At 49.4% G+C, this 19,749-nt stretch overlaps 1 protein-coding gene across 1 annotated transcript; it reads right to left on the reverse strand.

Moving 5' to 3' along the window:
• Positions 1 to 1,253: 1,253 nt before the first annotated feature.
• Positions 1,254 to 19,509, reverse strand: LOC140459785 (vesicle-associated membrane protein 8-like). The gene is made up of 3 exons (XM_072554306.1): positions 19,277 to 19,509; positions 7,845 to 7,997; positions 1,254 to 1,606 (listed from the first exon to the last, which is right to left on the reverse strand). The coding sequence occupies exons 1-3, from the start codon at positions 19,289 to 19,291 to the stop codon at positions 1,463 to 1,465; spliced, it is 312 nt and encodes a 103-aa protein (XP_072410407.1). The 5' UTR covers positions 19,292 to 19,509; the 3' UTR covers positions 1,254 to 1,462.
• Between the last annotated feature and the right edge of the window lie 240 nt (positions 19,510 to 19,749).

Below are 19,749 nucleotides of genomic sequence, written 5' to 3' on the forward strand. Positions count from 1 at the left end.
GAGAACAGTGGAGAGAGAGCTTTACTCTGTATCTAACCCTGTGCTGTCCCTGTCCCGGGAGTGTTTGATGGGGGACAGTGTAGAGAGAGCTTTACTCTGTATCTAACCCTGTGCTGTCCCTGTCCTGGGAGTGTTTGATGGGGGACAGTGTAGAGAGAACTTTACTCTGTATCTAACCCTGTGCTGTCCCTGTCCTGGGAGTGTTTGATGGGGGACAGTGTAGAGAGAGCTTTACTCTGTATCTAACCCCGTGCTGTCCCTGTCCTGGGAGTGTTTGATGGGGGGACAGTGTAGAGGGAACTTTACTCTGTATCTAACCCCATGCTGTCCCTGTCCTGGGAGTGTTTGATGGGGGACAGTGTAGAGCGAGCTTTACTCTGTATCTAACCCTGTGCTGTCCCTGTCCTGGGAGTGTTTGATCGGGGACAGTGTAGAGCATGCTTTACTCTGTATCTAACCCCGTGCTGTCCCTGTCCTGGGGAGTGTTTGATGGGGGACAGTGTAGAGGGAGCTTTACTCTGTATCTAACCCTGTGCCCGTCCTGGGAGTGTTTGATGGGGGACAGTGTAGAGGGAGCTTTACTCTGTATATAACCCCGTGCTGTCCCTGTCCTGGGAGTGTTTGATGGGGGACAGTGTAGAGAGAGCTTTACTCTGTATCTAACCCGTGCTGTCCCAGTCCTGGGAATGTTTGATGGGGGATAGTGTAGAGAGAGCTTTACTCTGTATCTAACCCCGTGCTGTCCCTGCCCTGGGAGTGTTTGATGGGGAATAGTGTAGAGAGAGCTTTACTCTGTATCTAACCCTGTGCTGTCCCTGTCCTGGGACTGTTTGATGGGGAACAGTGTAGAGCGAGCTTTACTCTGTATCTAACCCCGTGCTGTCCCTGTCCTGAGGAATGTTTGATGGGGGAACAGTGTAGAGGGAGCTTTACTCTGTATCTAACCCCGTGCTGTCCCTGTCCTGGGAGTGTTTGATGGGGGACAGTGTAGAGGGAGCTTTACTCTGTATCTAACCCTGTGCTGTCCCTGTCCTGGGAGTGTTTGATGGGGGGACAGTGTAGAGCGAGCTTTACTCTGTATCTAACCCCGTGCTGTCTCTGTCCTGGGGAGTGTTTGATGGGGGGGACAGCGTAGAGAGAGCTTTACTCCGTGCAGAATCTATACGCCGGCAGACCTGGGAAATGCCAAGTTTTCTGCTCAGCCGCTCGGACCAAATCTGGCCCGCACGAGAACAAACTTAGCAGGGAGTGGATTTTCCACGTCCTTCCTGTATTTTATTGAGTGAACATTTACACCAGTAAGTATTTCCAAGGGAGTTTGCACGCTTGTGTGCAGCGAAGGGGGGATTGCCCGGGAAATATACAGCACAAAAAAACAACAGCGAATCAAAAATCATCGAGCATCGGGGAAAACTCTCGGTCCGCAACACGAATAAGGTTCGGCTGAGGGGACCGGCCGTGGTTAGGTTGGAATGACACCCGTTGCAAAGAGGATGATCAGAGTTAGGATAATGACCACGATCACGACGAGAATGATGATCATCTTCGTGTTCTTCCACCAGTACTTCCTCGCCACTTTCTGCGATGTGGTCTTGAAATGTTCCGACTGCAAGAGAACGTGGAAGCGATCAGTGCCCGCCGATCCGCCGAGAGGCTGTTCAGCCCTTTCAGGGCCGTGCTAGCTGCCCCCCTTAACTTCCGCTCCTGAGATCTGTGGGCTAGCATTCCACCCCCTCACCACCCCGCCATCCCCTCCAAGTTGTGAAAACAAGCCTTTTTCCTGGCTAACCTGACATGGGAACACCACCACCAGAGCAAGTTCCCCTCCGAGCCCCTCACCTCACCATCCCGACTGGTCGGCCGTTCCCTCAGTGCCGCTGGGTCAGAATCCTGGGACTCCCTCCCTAACGGCACTCTGTTGCAGGAGTTGGGGGGGGGGGGTCCCTGCACTAAACCAACCCTCTCAAAGAGTCTTCAGGTACAGTTGCCATTATGAGGTCGGGGTAGATGGTACCAAGAACTGAATTATGGCAATTTATCAGTCTCCAGGAAAGATGGGGATCATAAAAGGACCAGATGTAATGAAATAAATGATAAGACAAACTACAATGAAAGTTAGGTAAGATATGACAAAGAGAGTTAAGGGATTGAAAATGATTTACAGTAGAGTGCAAACTGGAGGGTTTAATTAAAATAAAACTGGTTTAAATGAGAAAGCGAACACCTTGCTCACTTGACGGTCTCCTTATCTGAGGAGGGACGTTCTGGCGATGGAAGGAGGGCATCAAAGGGTTTCCCAGACGGATTCCTGGTTCTGACAGATGGAGAGAGACCGGATCAGATTATATTCACCGGGAGTTCAAAGGAGATAAGGGGCAGTGGAAGTCTTATACAAACCTATCAAATTCTGACAGGGACGAGACAGGGGAAAGGATGTGGAGAAAGTGAGGAGTGCGGATGCTGGAGATCGGAATCAAGTGTGGGGGTGCGGGAAAAGCACGGCAGGTCAGGCAGTATCGGAGGAGCGGGAGAATCGACAGTTTGGGCAAAAGCTCTTCATCAGCAATAGAGGGAGTTGGCTGTGCTAAATTACCCACAGAGATGTGAAGGTTAGGGTGGATTGGCCGTGCTAAATTACCCATAGTGCTCAGGGATGCGCAGGTTAGGGTGGATTGGCCGTGCTAAATTACCCATAGTACTCAGGGATGTGCAGGTTAGGGTGGATTGGCCATGCTAAATTACCCATAGTGTTCAGGGATGTGCAGGTTAGGGTGGATTGGCCATGCTAAATTACCCATAGTGCTCAGGGATGTGCAGGTTAGGGTGGATTGGCCATGCTAAATTACCCATAGTGTTCAGAGATGTGCAGGTTAGGGTGGATTGGCCATGCTAAATTACCCATAGTGCTCAGGGATGTGTAGGTTAGGGTGGATTGGCCGTGCTAAATTGCCCACAGTGCCCAGGGACGTGCAGGTTAGGGTGGATTGGCCATGCTAAATTGCCCATAGTTCTCAGGGATGTGCAGGTTAGGGTGGATTGGCCATGCTAAATTACCCATATTGCTCAGGGATGTGCAGGTTAGGGTGGATTGGCCATGCTAAATTACCCATAGTGCTCAGGGATGTGTAGGTTAGGGTGGATTGGCCGTGCTAAATTGCCCACAGTGCCCTGGGACGTGCAGGTTAGGGTGGATTGGCCATGCTAAATTGCCCATAGTTCTCAGGGATGTGCAGGTTAGGGTGGATTGGCCGTGCTAAATTACCCACAGTGCCCAGGGTTGTGCAGATTAGGATGGATAGGCTGTGCTGTATTCCTGATGAAGGGCTTTTACCCAAAATGTTAATTTTCCTGCCCCTCGGATGCTGCCTGACCTGCTGTGCTTTTCCAGCACCACTCTAATCTCGACTCTGGTTTCCAGTATCTGCAGTCCTTGTTTTTACCCTGTGCTAAATTAGTCACTGTGCCCGGGGATGTGCAGGTTGGGGTGGATTAACCGTGCTAAATTACCCAAAGTGCCCAGGGATATGCAGGTTAGGGAAGATTGGCCATGCTAAATTACCTATAGTGCTCAGGGATGTGCAGGTTAGGGAAGATTGGCCGTGCTAAATTACCTATAGTGCTCAGGGATATGCAGGTTAGGGTGGATTGGCCGTGCTAAATTACCTATAGTGCTCAGGGATATGCAGGTTAGGGAAGATTGGCCATGCTAAATTACCCAAAGTGCCCAGGGATATGCAGGTTAGGGAAGATTGGCCATGCTAAATTACCCAAAGTGCCCAGGGATATGCAGGTTAGGGAAGATTGGCCATGCTAAATTACCTAGGAGAAAGTGAGGACTACAGATGCTGGAGATCAGAGTCGAGAATGTGGTGCTGGAAAAGCACAGCAGGTCAGGCAGCATCTGAGGAGCAGGAGAGTCGACGTTTCGGGCAAAAGCCCTTCATCCGGAATGTTCCCTGGGGGTGGGGAGTCCAGAACTGGGGAGGGTGGGGGAGGGTGGGGGGTAGTGGGGGCGCGGGGCGTTACAGTCCAAGGAGACAGGGTAAGACTGAAATGAGGAGAAGGAGTTGGCTATAAAATGGGGGAACAGGGATGGTCCGCCCATGATCAGATTGATAGCAGAACAGGCCCAAAGGGCTGAATGGCCAACTCCAGCTCCAATTTTCAACGTTTCTTTCGAAAGACAAGCTCTGCCCTTTCTACACAGGCTTACTGAGCCTTGTGAATACCCCACTTCCCCTTTCTCACTAACCCTGAGAGTGAGAAGTAGGCCGAGATGTAGCGGAGTCGACCCTCAGATATTTCTTGATGATGTGTTAAATATAACGCTAAGACACATAGGGCTTTGTTTAATGAAGTACCCAGAGCACTTATAAAGGGAAACTGCTCAGAGACAGCTCGTCACCTAGGAAGTAGCCATGTTGAATGCTGCATTCTGGGGACAAACCTGGTATTGAGAAAATTATTCCCGTCTAATTTTGTCCTTGCAATCTTATTGCCTCTCCTGGTGGAGTCGCGAAATGGTAGATTGTGTAAACACAGAGCTTAGGCAAATATACAGCAAGGGCAAAGTAGATGGGGAATTTCAGTTGTTACTCAGAATTTCTTGAGGGTGTCTGGGACAGAAGTTTGGAAAAACATTTATGATATATGTAAAGAAAATTAGTGGTAAAGCGCGACGTGGGTCTCTGAAATGGTGGTGATAATGTCAATGGAAATAAGGATTTAACAATATATTTGGGCAACAGATTTCGACAGCTGCTCAAGAGACCAGAACTCGTCTCTGTTTCGAGTGCGGGTCTTGCTTCAGCCTCTTCAATCTCAGGGAGCAATTGAGTGAACCGACTGTCATACGGCCCCCCCAGCAGCAGGTGGCGATGGTGAGAAAGGGGCAAAGACAGAGTGCCAAAGTCCAAGGAGAGCTGGTAGACAGACAGGGATTTACTCCTCGAACATAACCCACGTGGTCAAATGGTTGTAAACAGTTCCTTGCTAATCCTTAACTTTCCTTCCTTGTGTGATATGACCAGATGCTCGTGGAATAAAGCATCCTGCTTCAGGATCATTGGGCTGGACGTGAGTTCAGATCTCACTGTACCTCGTCCGAGTGAAGTATACCCTTCCTCAAACATGAAGGTCACACCGCTAATGTCCAAAATATCCCAGAGTTACACTGTGTTGACCTACCAGGGACACAACGTGACCTTTGAATGTGGAAGGTTGTGAGGGAGGGTCAGCACTTAACCTTCTTCTTTCCTGAGCGTGGTTCCAAGGGCTCAGAGGATTGTAACCGTTCTTGGTAAAGCTGAAGACAATGGTCGCGAACAAGTAAATAGAAAGGAGCAGGATTAGGCCACTCAGCCTCCCTCAAGACTACCCCCGCCATTAGCAGCGCTCAGGCCTCATCGAAGGCCTGAACTCCACTTTTTTCGCCCGCTCCCTCGTATCCCTCAGTTTCCCCGAGGGACCAACAGTCTCAGCTTTAAATCGGTTCAACAATGGAGCGTCCGCCGGCCTCCGGGACAGGGATGTCCGAAGATTCACCGCTGTGTCAAACAAAAGAATCGCTCCTCAGCTCAATCCAAAATGGCCGCCCTTTCATCTTCGGACTGGCCCCCCCCCCCCCTCGCCTGACACCTGCCACATTCCAGGCGAACTCAAAGTCTCTCACCCTTCCAAGGTTTCTCAAGATTCCCGTTCTTCTGAATGCCAAAAGACGCAGACCCAGTTCGCTCGGTCGCGGGATACCCTTGGGGACGAATCTTCACTGTGTCACCTCCCGAGTTAAGCATATCCCTCCCGTAACTACTGATTACTGAGCGTGTCAACCTGGGGTATTTTGTACAGTTCCAGTTTGACCTTTAAATGTAGGGAAGGGTATACTTCACTCGGACGAGTTACCATGTAGTGTGACATGACATCTGAACACATTTTGAAAAAGCAAATCAGAGCATGACTTTTACGCTTAACAACTGGGGAGTGTTGCTGAAGAAAGAGACCTTGGAGTGCAGGTTCATAGCTCCTTGAAAGTGGAGTCGCAGGTAGATAGGATAGTGAAGAAGGCGTTTGGTATGCTTTCCTTTATTGGGCAGAGTATTGAGTACAGGAGTTGGGAGGTCATGTTGCGGCTGGACAGGACATTGGTTAGGCCACTGTTGGAATATTGCGTGCAATTCTGATCTCCTTCCTATTGGAAAGATGTTGTGAAACTTGAAAGGGTTCAGAAAAGATTGACAAGGATGTTGGAGGTTTTGAGTTATCGGGAGAGGTTGAATAGGCTGGGGCTGTTTTCCCTGGAGCATCGGAGGCTGAGGGGTGACCTTATAGAGGTTTACAAAATCATGAGGGGGCATGGATAGGGTAAATAGACAAAGTTAAAAATCACACAACACCAGGTTATAGTCCAACAGGTTTAATTGGAAGTACACTTGCTTTTGGAGCGATGCTCCTTCATCAGCTGATAGGACTATAACCTGGTGTTGTGTGATTTTTAACTTTGTACACCCCAGTCCAACACCGGCATCTCCAAATTGTAAGTAAAGAAGGTCTTTTCCCTGGGGTGGGGGAGTCCAGAACTAGAGGGGCACAGGTTAAGGGTGAGAGGGGAAAGGGACCTGAGGGGCAACGTTTTCATGCAGAGGGTGGTGGGTGTATGGAATGAGCTGCCAGAGGAAGTGGTGGAGGCTGGTACATTAAATAGGCATCTGGATGGGTATAGGAAGGGTTGAGAGGGCTTTGGGGCAAGTGCTGGCAAACGGGACGAGCTTGAGTCAGGTCGGCATGGACGGATCGGACTGAAGGATGTGTTTCCATGCTGTACCTCTGTATGACTCTATGACACGTCCAGCCCATAGATTGTGAAGCAGCGTGCTTTATTCCACCGGCACTTGGTCAGTTTGGAAGATCAAGTACAGGTGGGAATTAGACAGTGAACGGCAGAATCCTTCAGAGTATTGATACGCAGAGGGATCTGGGTGTGCAGGTCCACAGATCACTGAAGGTGGTAGTGGAGGTAGATAAGGTAGTGAAGAAGGCTTAAGGCACGCTCGCCTTCATCAGAAGGGGCATTCAGTATGAGGAGAGACAAATTATGCTGCAGTTTTATAGAACTTTAGTTAGGCCACATTTGGAATATTGCGGACAGTGCTGGTCACCACGCGACCAGAAGGTAGTGGATGCTTTGGAGAGGGTACAGAGAAGGTTTACCTGGAAATGGGGGATTTTAGCGATGAAGAAAAGTCAGACAGACCGGGTTTGTTTTCACGAGAACGCAGGAAGTTGAAGGGCGACCTGACAGGAGATTGTGAATGGCATGGAGAGAGTGGAAAGTACGAGTGGGCAGAGGGGTCAGTTACCGGGGGACACAGAGTCAAGGTGGGGGTGAGTGTAAAAGAGATGGACCAGGCGAGTTTTTCACAGCAAGGTTGGTGAGTGTCTACTGCCAGAGGAGGTTGTAGAAGCAGGCAACAGCAGCGCTCATGAAGCACCTGGACGTATAGGAAGGGAATAGAGGGATACGGATCCTGTAAGTGAAGACAGTTTTAGTATGGAAGGGCAAAATGTGCTGGCGCAAGCTTGGAGGGCTGAAGGGCCTGTTCCTGTGCTGTATTCTTCTGGTCATTACAAACAGAAAAATGAAGGTTAAATGAGGAACTATTTACATTATGTATAACAATTGACCATGTGGGTTATGTTTGACAAGGACTGGACTCCCCTCCTGGATAAAAGACACTCTGCCCCTTGCTCTTTTCTCACCAGCGCCACCTGTGGCTGGAGGTCGCAGTCCTGTGGGTTCACCCGATCGTTCTCCTCGGCCCAACCCAGCTTGACGGTCGCCATCTTACGCTGGCTTGGAGGTCCTCGGTCTTGTCCATGAGATCGTCCAGTTTCTCGCCACGGGCCAGGATCCTGTCGACGTTCTCCGACATGATGGTCTTGACACCTTCCACATCACTCTGGAGGGTCCTGACACGATCCTGCGACACCCGGCCTTCCTCCTAACAAAATAATAGCACACAAACAGTCAATGGGGGGGAGAGTCATGAGAGAGGGGGGCAATAAATCGTCAAGCAAATGGAAGACAATTTCCAAAGCAGTTAATCTGCTGCCAAACCGCAGAATCAATCAAGCCTCCGGCCTGTGAACAATAGGACTAATAAATTAAACTGCATTTATTTCAACGCAAGGGGCCTAACAGGGAAGGCAGATGAACTCAGGGCATGGTTAGGAACATGGGACTGGGATATCATAGCAATTACGGAAACATGGCTCAGGGATGGGCAGGACTGGCAGCTTAATGTTCCAGGATACAAATGCTACAGGAAGGATAGAAAGGGAGGCAAGAGAGGAGAGGGAGTGGTATTTTTGATAAGGGATAGCATTCCAGCTGTGCTGAGGGAGGATATTCCCGGAAATACATCCAGGGAAGTTATTTGGGTGGAACTGAGAAATAAGAAAGGGATGATCACCTTATTGGGATTGTATTATAGACCCCCCAATAGTCAGAGGGAAATTGAGAAACAAACTTGTAAGGAGATCTCAGCTATCTGTAAGAATAATAGGGTAGTTATGGTAGGGGATTTTAACTTTCCAAACATCGACTGGGACTGCCATAGTGTTAAAGGTTTAGATGGAGAGGAATTTCTTAAGTGTGTACAAGACAATTTTCTGATTCAGTACGTGGATGTACCTACAAGAGAAGGTGCAAAACTTGACCTACTCTTGGGAAATAAGGCAGGGCAGGTGACTGAGGTGTCAGTGGGGGAGCACTTTGGGGCCAGCGACCATAATTCTATTAGATTTAAAATAGTGATGGAAAAGGATAGACCAGATCTAAAAGTTGATGTTCTAAATGGAAGAAAGGCCAATTTTGACGGTATTAGGCAAGATCTTTCGAAAGCTGATTGGAGGCAGATGTTCGCAGGTAAAGGGACGGCTGGAAAATGGGAAGCCTTCAGAAATGAGATAACGAGAATCCAGAGAAAGTATATTCCTGTCAGGGTGAAAGGAAAGGCTGGGAGGTATAGGGAATGCTGGATGACTAAAGAAATTGAGGGTTTGGTTAAGAAAAAGAAGGAAGCATATGTCAGGTATAGACAGGATAGATCGAGTGATTCCTTAGAAGAGTATAAAGGAAGTAGGAGTATACTTAAGAGGGAAATCGGGAGGGCAAAACGGGGACATGAGATAGCTTTGGCAAATAGAATTAAGGAGAATCCAAAGGGTTTTTACAAATATATTAAGGACAAAGGTTAACTAGGGAGAGAATAGAGCCCCTCAAAGATCAGCAAGGCGGCCTTTGTGTGGAGCCACAGAAAATGGGGGAGATAAGTAAAATGAATATTTTACATCAGTATTTACTGTGGAAAAGGATATGGAAGATATAGACTGTAGGGAAATAGATGGTGACATCTTGCAAAATGTCCAGACTACAGAGGAGGAAGTGCTGGGTGTCTTGAAACAGTTAAAAGTGGATAAATCCACAGGACCTGATCAGGTGTACCCGAGAACCCGGTGGGAAGCCAGAGAAGTGATTGCTGGGCCTCTTGCTGAGATATTTGTATCATCGATAGTGACAGGTGAGGTGCCGGAAGACTGGAGGTTGGCAAACGTGGTGCCACTGTTTAAGAAGGGCGGTAAAGACAAGCCAGGGAACTATAGACCGGTGAGCCTGACCTCCATGGTGGGCAAGTTGTTGGAGGGAATCCTGAGGGACAGGATGTACATGTATTTGGAAAGGCAAGGACTGATTCGGGATAGTCAACATGGCTTTGTGTGTGGGAAATCATGTCTCACAAACTTGATTGAGTTTTTTGAAGAAGTAACAAAGAGGATTGATGAGGGCAGAGCAGAAGATGTGATCTATATGGACTTCAGTAAGGCGTTCGACAAGGTACCCCATGGGAGACTGATTAACAAGGTTAGATCTCATGGAATACAGGGAGAACTAGCCATTTGGATACAGAACTGGCTCAAAGGTAGAAGACAGAGGGTGGTGGTGGAGGGTTGTTTTTCAGACTGGAGACCTGTGACCACAAAAATCGGTGCAGGGCCCTCTACTTTTTGTCATTTCCATAAATGATTTGGATGCGAGCATAAGAGATACAGTTAATAAGTTTGCAGAGGACACCAAAATTGGAGGTGTAGTGGACAGCGAAGAGGATTACCTCAGATTACAACAGGATCTGGACCAGATGGGCCAATGGGCTGAGAAGTGGCAGATGGAGTTTAATTCAGATAAATGCGAGGTGCTGCATTTTGGGAAAGCAAATCTTAGCAGGACTTATACACTTAATGGTAAGGTCCTAGGGAGTGTTGCTGAACAAAGAGACCTTGGAGTGCAGGTTCATTGCTCCTTGAAAGTGGAGTCGCAGGTAGATAGGATAGTGAAGAAGGTGTTTGGTATGCTTTCCTTTATTGGTCAGAGTATTGAGTACAGGAGTTGGGAGGTCATGTTGCGGCTGTACAGGACATTGGTTAGGCCACTGTTGGAATATTACGTGCAATTCTGGTCTTCTTCCTATCGGAAAGATGTTGTGAAACTTGAAAGGGTTCAGAACAGATTTACAAAGATGTTGCCAGGGTTGGAGGATCTGAGCTACAGGGAGATGCTGAATAGGCTGGGGCTGTTTTCCCTGGAGCGTCGGAGGCTGAGGGGTGATCTTATAGAGGTTTACAAAATTATGAGGTGCATGGATAGGGTAAATAGGCAAAGTCTTTTCCCTGGGGTGGGAGAATCCAAAACTAGAGGGGCATAGGTTTAGGGTGAGAGGGGAAAGATATAAAAGAGACCTAAGGGGCAACTTTTTCACACAGAGGGTGGTACGTGTATGGAATGAGCTGCCAGAGGATGTGGTGGGGGCTGGTACAATTGCAACATTTAAGAGGCATTTGGATGGGTATATGAATAGGAAGGGTTTGGAGGGATATGGGCCGGGTGCTGGCAGGCAGGTGGGACTAGATTGGGTTGGGATATCTGGTCAGCACGGACAGGTTGGACCGAAGGGTCTGTTTCCATGCTGTACATCTCTATGACTCTATAACAGCCGTCCTCCAAGTTCCGCCCAGCAACAACTCTGAATTATTCGTGTGCTGTGAAAGCGCCACAGGTTGGGAATGTGGTTCTGTCAGAAGAAAATATTCACCCTCCCCTCAGCCTTGCCAACTTCCCAGTCAGAAAGGGCAGAAACTGGAACAAGAGCTTGCATTCGCATAGTTTCTTGAGCGTGGGGAATTTCCCAAGGGAAAGAGGAACACTCGACGTGTTTCCCTCTGGGTTTGATTGTGTCGGTCTGAAACTGATCCAGGCTCACCGCACTCGACTCGTTACACCTGGGCGTTGACCCAGAAGGAAGTGAAGATGCTGGGAAGTGGTAAGCTGGAAGCATGGGAGTAGTCACTTTGACCCAGAACTCTATAAATAACGTTTCTGCATATTTGGAAACGGCATCATCTTCTGCGTTGCTCCAGGCAAAATCAAAGCAAGACAAAATAAAAAGGACTGAGGAACAGCCAAAGCAGAGGTTTTTTTTCAGATTAGATTGCTTACTGTGTGCCCTTCAGCCCAACATACCCACACTGCCCTCTGAAGAGCAACCCACCCAGACTCAATCCCCTACATTTACCCCTTCACCTAACACTATGGGTAATTTAGCATGGCCAATTCACCTTAACCTGCACATTTTTGGACTGTGGGAGGAAACCGGAGCACCCGGAGGAAACCCACACAGACACGGGGAGAATGTGCAAACTCCACACAGTCAGTCGCCTGAGGTGGGAATTGAACCCGGGTCTCTGGCACTGTGAGGCAGCAGTGCTAACCACTACACCACCGAGCTGCCCATATTGTGCTAGTCAAATCTGAAATAGGGGCGGCCAATGCCGTCTGTGAATCCTCATGTTGTTGGGGGGGGGTGCCACTTTCCACACAGCAAGATCCCACGAATGACAACAAGGCAAACTACTCTGGCATTTTCTTTCAAGGTGGGGGGGGGGGGCTTTGAGGGATGAATGTTGGCCAAGACACAGAGAGAGAGAGGAAAGGCAGGACACCCCCACTCTCCCTTACCACCTTCGAATAGCCTGAATACTTTCCACCCACAGAATAATACAGCAGTTGATACAGATGATAGGCCATCCTCTGCTCTGAGCACCAGAGGTTAGCCAAAGATGGAGAACTGGTTTGGCAGGAAGGTTGGTTTCTGTTTATTCCCAGTGATGTTACCTCACTGATGTTCAAAGATTACCGTAAGATTTCAACCTTTCTGCTTCCTTCCTTTATAGAGACATAGAGATGTACAGCACAGAAAGAGACCCTTCGGCCCAACCCGTCCATGCTGACCCAGATATCCCAACCCAATCTAGTCCCACCTGCCAGCACCCGGCCCATATCCCTCCAAACCCTTCCTATTCATATACCCATCCAGATGCCTTTTAAATGCTGTCATTGTACCAGCCCCCACCACTTCCTCTGGCAGCTCATTCCATACACGTACCACCCTCTGTGTGACAAAGTTGCCCCTTAGGTCTCTTTTATATCTTTCCCCCTCTCACCCTAAACCTATACCCCTCTAGTTCTAGACTCCCCCAACCCAGGGAAAAGACCGTGTCTATTTACCCTATCCATGCTCCCTCATGATTTTATAAACCTCTATAAGGTCACCCCTCAGCCTCCGACACTCCAGGGAAAACAACCCCAGCCTGTTCAGCCTCTCCCTGTAGCTCAAACCCTCCAACATCCTTGTCAATCTTTTCTGAACCCTTTCAAGTTTCACACCGTCCTTCCAATAGGAAGACCAGAATTGCACGCAATATTCCAACAATATCCTGTACAGCCGCAACATGACCTCCCAACTCCTGTACTCAATACTCTGACCAATAAAGGAAAGCATACCAAACACCTTCTTCACTATCCTATCGACCTGCGACTCCACTTTCAAGGAGCTATGAACCTGCCCTCCAAGGTCCCTTTGTGGATTTCTTTCTGAAACAGAGTTGCACACAGTCTTCTAAGTGCTCCATATAGTTTGACATAACTTTACCTTTCAACTCTAGCCCACTACAGGTATCACTGCTCACTTTGTAGAGACAAAAGAATTGCAGATGCTGGAGTCCAGACTACACAGGAGGGAGCCTGGAAGAACACAGCAAGTCCAGGCTGTATCAGGAGGTGGAGACGTCTTGGGTGTAACCCTTCTTCTGGGGTGAGTGTAGGGGGGGGGAGCTGCAGATAAAGGGGGAGGCAGGGGTTCAGCGATGAAGTGGGGAGTAGGTGAAGACAGGTAGAGGGTTGGTCAATGGGAGGAATGAATCCGATTGGTGGCAGGGAGCGATGGAAGGGAGGGGGAGGGGCTGGGAAGGGAGTCGGGGGATGGGGAGGTGATTTGAAACTGGAGAACTCAATGTTGAGTCCTCCAGGCCGTTGGCCACCCAGGCGCAAGATGTGTTGTTGATCCTCCAATTTGCGCCGTGGTTCGTTGTGGCAATGGAGGAGGCCAAGAATGGGTCACGTCGGAAAGGGGAGGGGACTGGGAGGATGGTAATGTCGGAAAGGAGAATTGAAACGGACCCGGCTGAGATGCTCAGTGAAGTATTCCCTAAGGCTTACGTTCGGTCACCCCAATGTAGAGAAGACCAGACCTGATGCAGTAAACTAGATTGGAGGAGAGGCAGGTGAACCTCTGTCTCACCTGGAAGGACCGTTTGGAACGCTTTTTACAGCCCTTATATTAGATTAGATTCCCTACAGTGTGGAAATAGGCCCTTCGGCCCAACCAGTCCACACCGACCCTCTGAAGAGTAACCCACCCAGACCCATTTCCCTCTGAACCCATTTCCCTCTGACTAATGCACCCAACACTATGGGCAATTTAGCATGGCCAATCCACCCTGACCTTGTACATCTTTGGACTGTGGGAGGAAACCAGAGCACCCGGAGGAAACCCACACAGACATGGGGGAGAATGTGCAAACTGCACACAGTCGCCCGAGGCTGGAGTCGAACCCGAGACCCTGGTGCTGTGAGGCAGCGGTGCTAACCACTGAGCCACCGTGCCGCCCATCACTAGTTGTCCTGATTTCTTTGGCTGCTCTCTCAGCTCTGATTTCATTCCCCCACTCAAATCTTATTCCCAAGCAGATTTACATCCCAATTCTGTCCTCGGGTTCAATTCCCCATTCGTTTTGCGTCAAAACATGGTTTGTGCGCCCGGTCTGAGGATTTGTTAGTCCTCAGTGCCGTCTGCCACCCCTCGGTTTGCAAATTTCGAGTTTAGGGATCTGATTCCAAAGTCTAAACCCTCCGTGCAAGTTGTGAACGATCTGTGGGAGATTGCGGCTTTCGCTGGGCACCGTCGATTCAGAGACGGTGATTTTGGGGGAGCTTTGTGGATTTACGTCTCACCCTGGCTGCTTGTAGAATTTAAAATCCAATTCATAAATCTGACGTGGAGAGTTAACGTCAGTCACGGTGCCCATGAGAACCGCAATTGTCACAAAAACCCGTCTGACTTACCTATGTCAGAGAGAGTCACACTGCACGGACACAGACCCTTCTCTCCAACCAGACCCTAATCCCAAACTAAACTAGTCCCACTTGCCTGCTCCTGGCCCACATCCCTCCGAACCTTTTATATCCATGGACGTATCCAAGTTTTAAACGTTGTAACCGTACCTGCATCCACCACTTCCTCTGGAAGTTCATTCCACATGTGAACCGCCCCTCTTGTGTAAAATAAATTTGCCCCTCGTGTCTTTTTTAAATCTCCCTCCTCTCACCTTAAAAACGTGCTCCCTAGTCTTGAAATCCCCCATCCTAGGGGAAATGGACCTCCCATTAATTCTATCTATACCCCTCATGATTTTACAAACCTCCATAAAATCACCCCTCAACCTCCTACGCTCCAGTGAAAAAATTCCCAGCCTCTCTTTATGACTCAAGCCTTCCATACCTGGCAACACGAAGGTAAACCTCTTCTGAAGCTTAATAATATCCTTCCTATAACGGGGCGAGCAGAAGTGGACACAGTTTTTCAGACGAGGCCTCACCAATGTCCTGTACAACCCCAATCTGACGACCCCGACTCCTATACTCAAAGAACTGAGCCAATGAAGGCAGGTGTGCCAAGCACCTTCTTAACGCTGTCTACCTGTGACAGAAGCTTCAAAGCATGATGTACCTGAACCCACAACGCTACCCGACACCCTACCGTTAATTGTATAAGCCCTAGCCCTATTTTGTTGGACTGAAACACGTTTACCCAGGTTGAACTCCATCTGCCAGTTTTCAACCCGGTGACCGAGATCCCATTGTCACCTTAGAAAGCCTTCTTCGCTGTCCACTGTCCCTTCAGGATAGGAAACCTGCTGCACAAGTCTGGCACCTGTGCGGCTCCAGACCCACGGCAAACCTGGCAGACCCAAGTGCCCTCTGGGCGCGCCAGTCAGTTCAATGATAATTGGGGATGGGCATCCAGTATTAGCCCCGCCAAAGATGACCACATGCCAGGGGTGAACACAACAAAAACAATTGGCACCAGGCACCAGTGATGCAAGTGCGGCTGGCCAGTGGTGTGACGGTTCACCACGAGGATCAGGTGATGCCCGCGGCAGTCGGCTAGCCCGCCGCCTCTCAGTTTCCGGCCCCACTCTTCGACAGGTGCCACCCAGGATGAGGAGGGTGTGGGTGAGCACGGCCAATCCTCCCGCATCCCTGGATTGGGGGAGGAAACCGGAGTAAGTCCACGGCAGGTACGGGGAGGGGGGGATTGGAGGAGAGAGGAGAAGGTGTAAAGGTCACACAGACAGCTGCCCGAGGGTGGAATCGAACCCTGGGCACTGTGAGGCAGCAGTGCTAACCCGCTGAGCCACTGTACTGCTGCATCATGGGTGTACGGTTAAGACAGTGACCTTAGCCGGGTAGAGGAACTGAACCCACAGGAAGAGTCTTCCCACATGTTGTGCAGGATGGAGAAAATAATGCCCATGACTGTGGCGGAGGCAGTGGTTTGCAAAGGGGAACTGGCTAATGATCCAAACTAATAACTCTGGTTGGAGGGGTGCACGGGGTTGGAGAGTGTGTGTGTGAGTCTGTACGGGGGAAGGGTGTGTGTGTGTGTGTGTCTGTGTGTGTGTGTCTGTGTGTGTGTCTGTGTGTGTGTGTGTGTGTGTCTGTGTGTGTCTGTGTGTGTGTGTGTGTCTGTGTGTGTGTGTGTGTCTGTGTGTGTGTGTGTCTGTGTGTGTCTGTGTGTGTGCGTGCGGGAATGTGTGTGTGAGATTGTGTGTGTGTGTCTGGGTGCATGTGTGTCTGTCTGTGTGAGAGTGTGTGTGTGTGTTTGTGAGAGTGTGTGTGTGTGTCTGTGTGTCTGTGTGTGTGTGTGTCTGTGTGCGGGAATGTGTGTGTGAGATTGTGTGTGTGTGTCTGGATGCATGTGTGTCTGTCTGTGTGAGAGTGTGTGTGTGTTTGTGTGAATGTATGTGTGTGTGTGTCTGTGTATGTTTGTGTGAGTGTGTGCGTTGGTGTGAATGTATGTGTGTGTCTGTGTGTTTGTGTGAGTGTGTGTGTGTGAGTGTGTGAGAGAGGGTGTGTGTGAGTGTGTCTGTGTCTGTGTGTGTAGTGTGTGTGTGTGTCTGTGTGTGTCTATGTGAAAGAGAGTGTGTGTGTGTGTGTGTGTTTGTGAGAGTGTCTGTGTGAGTGTGTGTGTGTGAGTGTGTGAGAGAGGGTGTGTGTGAGTGTGTCTGTGTCTGTGTGTGTAGTGTGTGTGTGTCTATGTGAAAGAGAGTGTGTCTGTGTGAGTGTGTGTGTGTGAGTGTGTGAGAGAGGGTGTGTGTGTGTGTCTGTGTCTGTGTGTGTAGTGTGTGTGTGTGTGTGTCTATGTGAAAGAGAGAGTGTGTGTGTGTGTGTGTGTGTGTGTGTGAGAGAGGGTATGTGTGAGTGTGTCTGTGTCTGTGTGTGTAGTGTGTGTGTCTATGTGAAAGAGTGTGTGTGTGTGTGTGTGTGTGTGTGAGAGAGGGTGTGTGTGAGTGTGTCTGTGTCTGTCTGTGTAGTGTGTAGTGTGTGTGTCTATGTGAAAGAGTGTGTGTGTGTGTGTGCGTGCCTGTGCCTACCTGTCTCTATGTGAGAGAGAGAACCAAAGGAGTAAATGGTTATTATCTGGCTGTTTGTCTGTCACCCCTTCCAGTTGCTATTTCTGAGCGCTGGAAGTGGCATCATTTGTCTCAGAATGGGCAATGAAGAAATTTGAAGTCTTTTTGCCAATCGCTTTATTTTACGAGCAGAACTCTAACCTCCACACCACTATGTAAGTAAGTGATATGTTAACCCTTAATGTGTGTGGGTTGGAGCAAAGGCTGCTATTATGCCGAGAGTTTGGTGAGGCCACACCTGTACACACGTTATCCTCTGTATTTAAGAGAGAAAGCATTTGCCTTAAACACAGAGGGTAGGCTGTACTGTTAATACACACACCCAGGTAAGGTCCAGGGGATCTGGGTTCAAATCCCACCATGGGTGGATGCCAGAATTTGTGTTGGATTAAAAAATAAACCTGAAGTTGAGAGTCCAATGCTGACCATGAATCCGTCGTTGGGGAAAAAAAAAACCCCCATCTGGTTCACTAATGTCCGTTAGGGAAGGATACTGCCATCTTTACCTGGTCTGGGCCTACGCGTGACTCCAGACCCATAGCCATTGACTCTTAACTGCCCTCTGGGCAATAAATGCTGGCCTGAATTTCAAATTTTAAAAAAAGCTACCAAAAATCTCTCAAACTGGGATAGGGACGAGAGGAAATTTCTCTTCTCAGAATGTTAGGAATATCTTGAACATCGTTTGCGCTCACGTTCGAACTGGTGACGAATATAACCCCGGCTCCAGCAAGGGGTAAAGTTAAACACAAAGTTGAAGGGTCGCGGTAAACATCAGCCGGTTGCAGGAAACGAACCCACTCCACACCTCACCAAGTTGCCATCCGTCCCACCGTGTTAAAGGAAGGATATTAAAGCTGGCGAGGGGGTCAGAAGAGAGGACGTTGCAGGGTACGGGAGGTTCGGGTTATTAAGAGAGGCTGGGATGTTTTTTTTAATCACTGGAGCGTAGGAGGTTGAGAGATGACCTTATGGAGTTTTACAAAATCATACCTCGAGTTAATAGTCTTTTCCCTCGGGTGGGGGATTTCAAGACGCAATTTTAAGGCAAGAGGGGAAAGATTTAGAAAAGGCGCGAGGGGCAATTTCTTTTTTTTTACACCCAGCGGGTGGTTCGCGTGTGGAGTGAACCTCCTGAGGAAGTGGTGGATGCGGGTCCAGTTGCCGTGTCTCAAAGACCTTCGGATAAGGCCTCGATTAGGAACGGTTTGGAGGGAGAGGGGGGCCAGGTGCGGGCAGGCGGGACGGGTTCAGTTTGGGTTTACGGAGCGAAGGGTCTGTCTCCGTGCGGTGTGACGAATGAGACCGGGACGCGCAGCTGAGGCGAAAGCTGAGGTAAAAGGAGGCGGATCCCAGCCGAATGGCAGAGCAGAACTGGATGGGCTGAACGGCCCACCCCAACCCCGCCCCCCCCCAAACCAGCACTCCGAGGGAGACCACCAGGTAGGTGCGGTGGTACACGCCAAGAATTGGGAGGCTCTCAGGTTAACAAGCATTGGCACTCCAATCTGATCTCTCCTCTCTCTCAACACAGCGAGCGTTGTACGTCATGGGTAACCTTATCCACTCGCAGACGTCATCCTGTCTGTTTTGGGTGTTTGGCCAGGTCCTAATTTTGGGGAGAATTGCCTTTGTCCCCTGGATTTCAGACACATTTCGTGGCACACCAGAGGGAAGCTAAATTCAGAGGGCACCTGCCTACATCCTGCTGGCTAAATCGGAGTGCTAAGACAGGAGGTCAATTTTCATTTTAATTACTCTCACACAAAGAAGTGACTTCAACCTACACGAATCGAGGGTGTGACAAGATTCTTTTGCACTGAGAACCAACATTAACAAGCCCACTCTCGGAGAAGTAGGAAACACAGAGCTGATCTTACCAGGAACTTTAATTTTATTCCCTCCCCCCCTGCTAACAGTTAAGGGGTAAATTAAACCCATCCGCCTGCTAACAGAAGATTCGAGCAACTATACGAACCAGCTAGCCAGCTGTAGGAGATGCAGGGATTAACTGGCCAGGATCACTGACTTAAATAACCCAAAACAAATTGCCCGGGGCTCCCCCATTCCAGCACAAACTAACTCGAGCAAACTTCTTGGTACGCAGGCGAGCTCAGATCCCGGCTCTACTTACAGCGGCTGCTGCCATGATTCCCTCCCTCAGGAATGTCAATCCTTCTTCGGCTCCCACTTGCAGAAGGGCTTTGCTATCCAAGGGAGTCAGGCGAAAAGTTTTCAGGAGCACTTCCTGCTTCTTCAAATGTCATCATTTGCTCGCATGACTTCCTGCTTACTTGTGATTAGCATTCAGAGACCTGCCCTTGTGTACACTCGCTGCAGTACAGGAATGCGTGTGTGTGTGTGACTCGTTCACCCTGGTATCCAACCCTCACTTCCAACCGGAATACTTCGCATAGCTTACTTTCCCCTCCCCCCCCCGCCCGAGAGGCTAGAAAGACAGACGGAAAGACAATAAGGAAACACGAGCGTTCGTCACAGAGTTGTACAGCACGGAAACAGACCCTTCGGTCCAACCCGTCCATGCTGACCCAGACATCCCAACCCAATCTCGTCCCATTTGCCAGCACCCGGCCCATATCCCTCCAA

This window comes from Chiloscyllium punctatum, chromosome 35 (genome assembly GCF_047496795.1).
Source record: "Chiloscyllium punctatum isolate Juve2018m chromosome 35, sChiPun1.3, whole genome shotgun sequence".
NCBI classification, from domain to species: domain Eukaryota; kingdom Metazoa; phylum Chordata; class Chondrichthyes; order Orectolobiformes; family Hemiscylliidae; genus Chiloscyllium; species Chiloscyllium punctatum.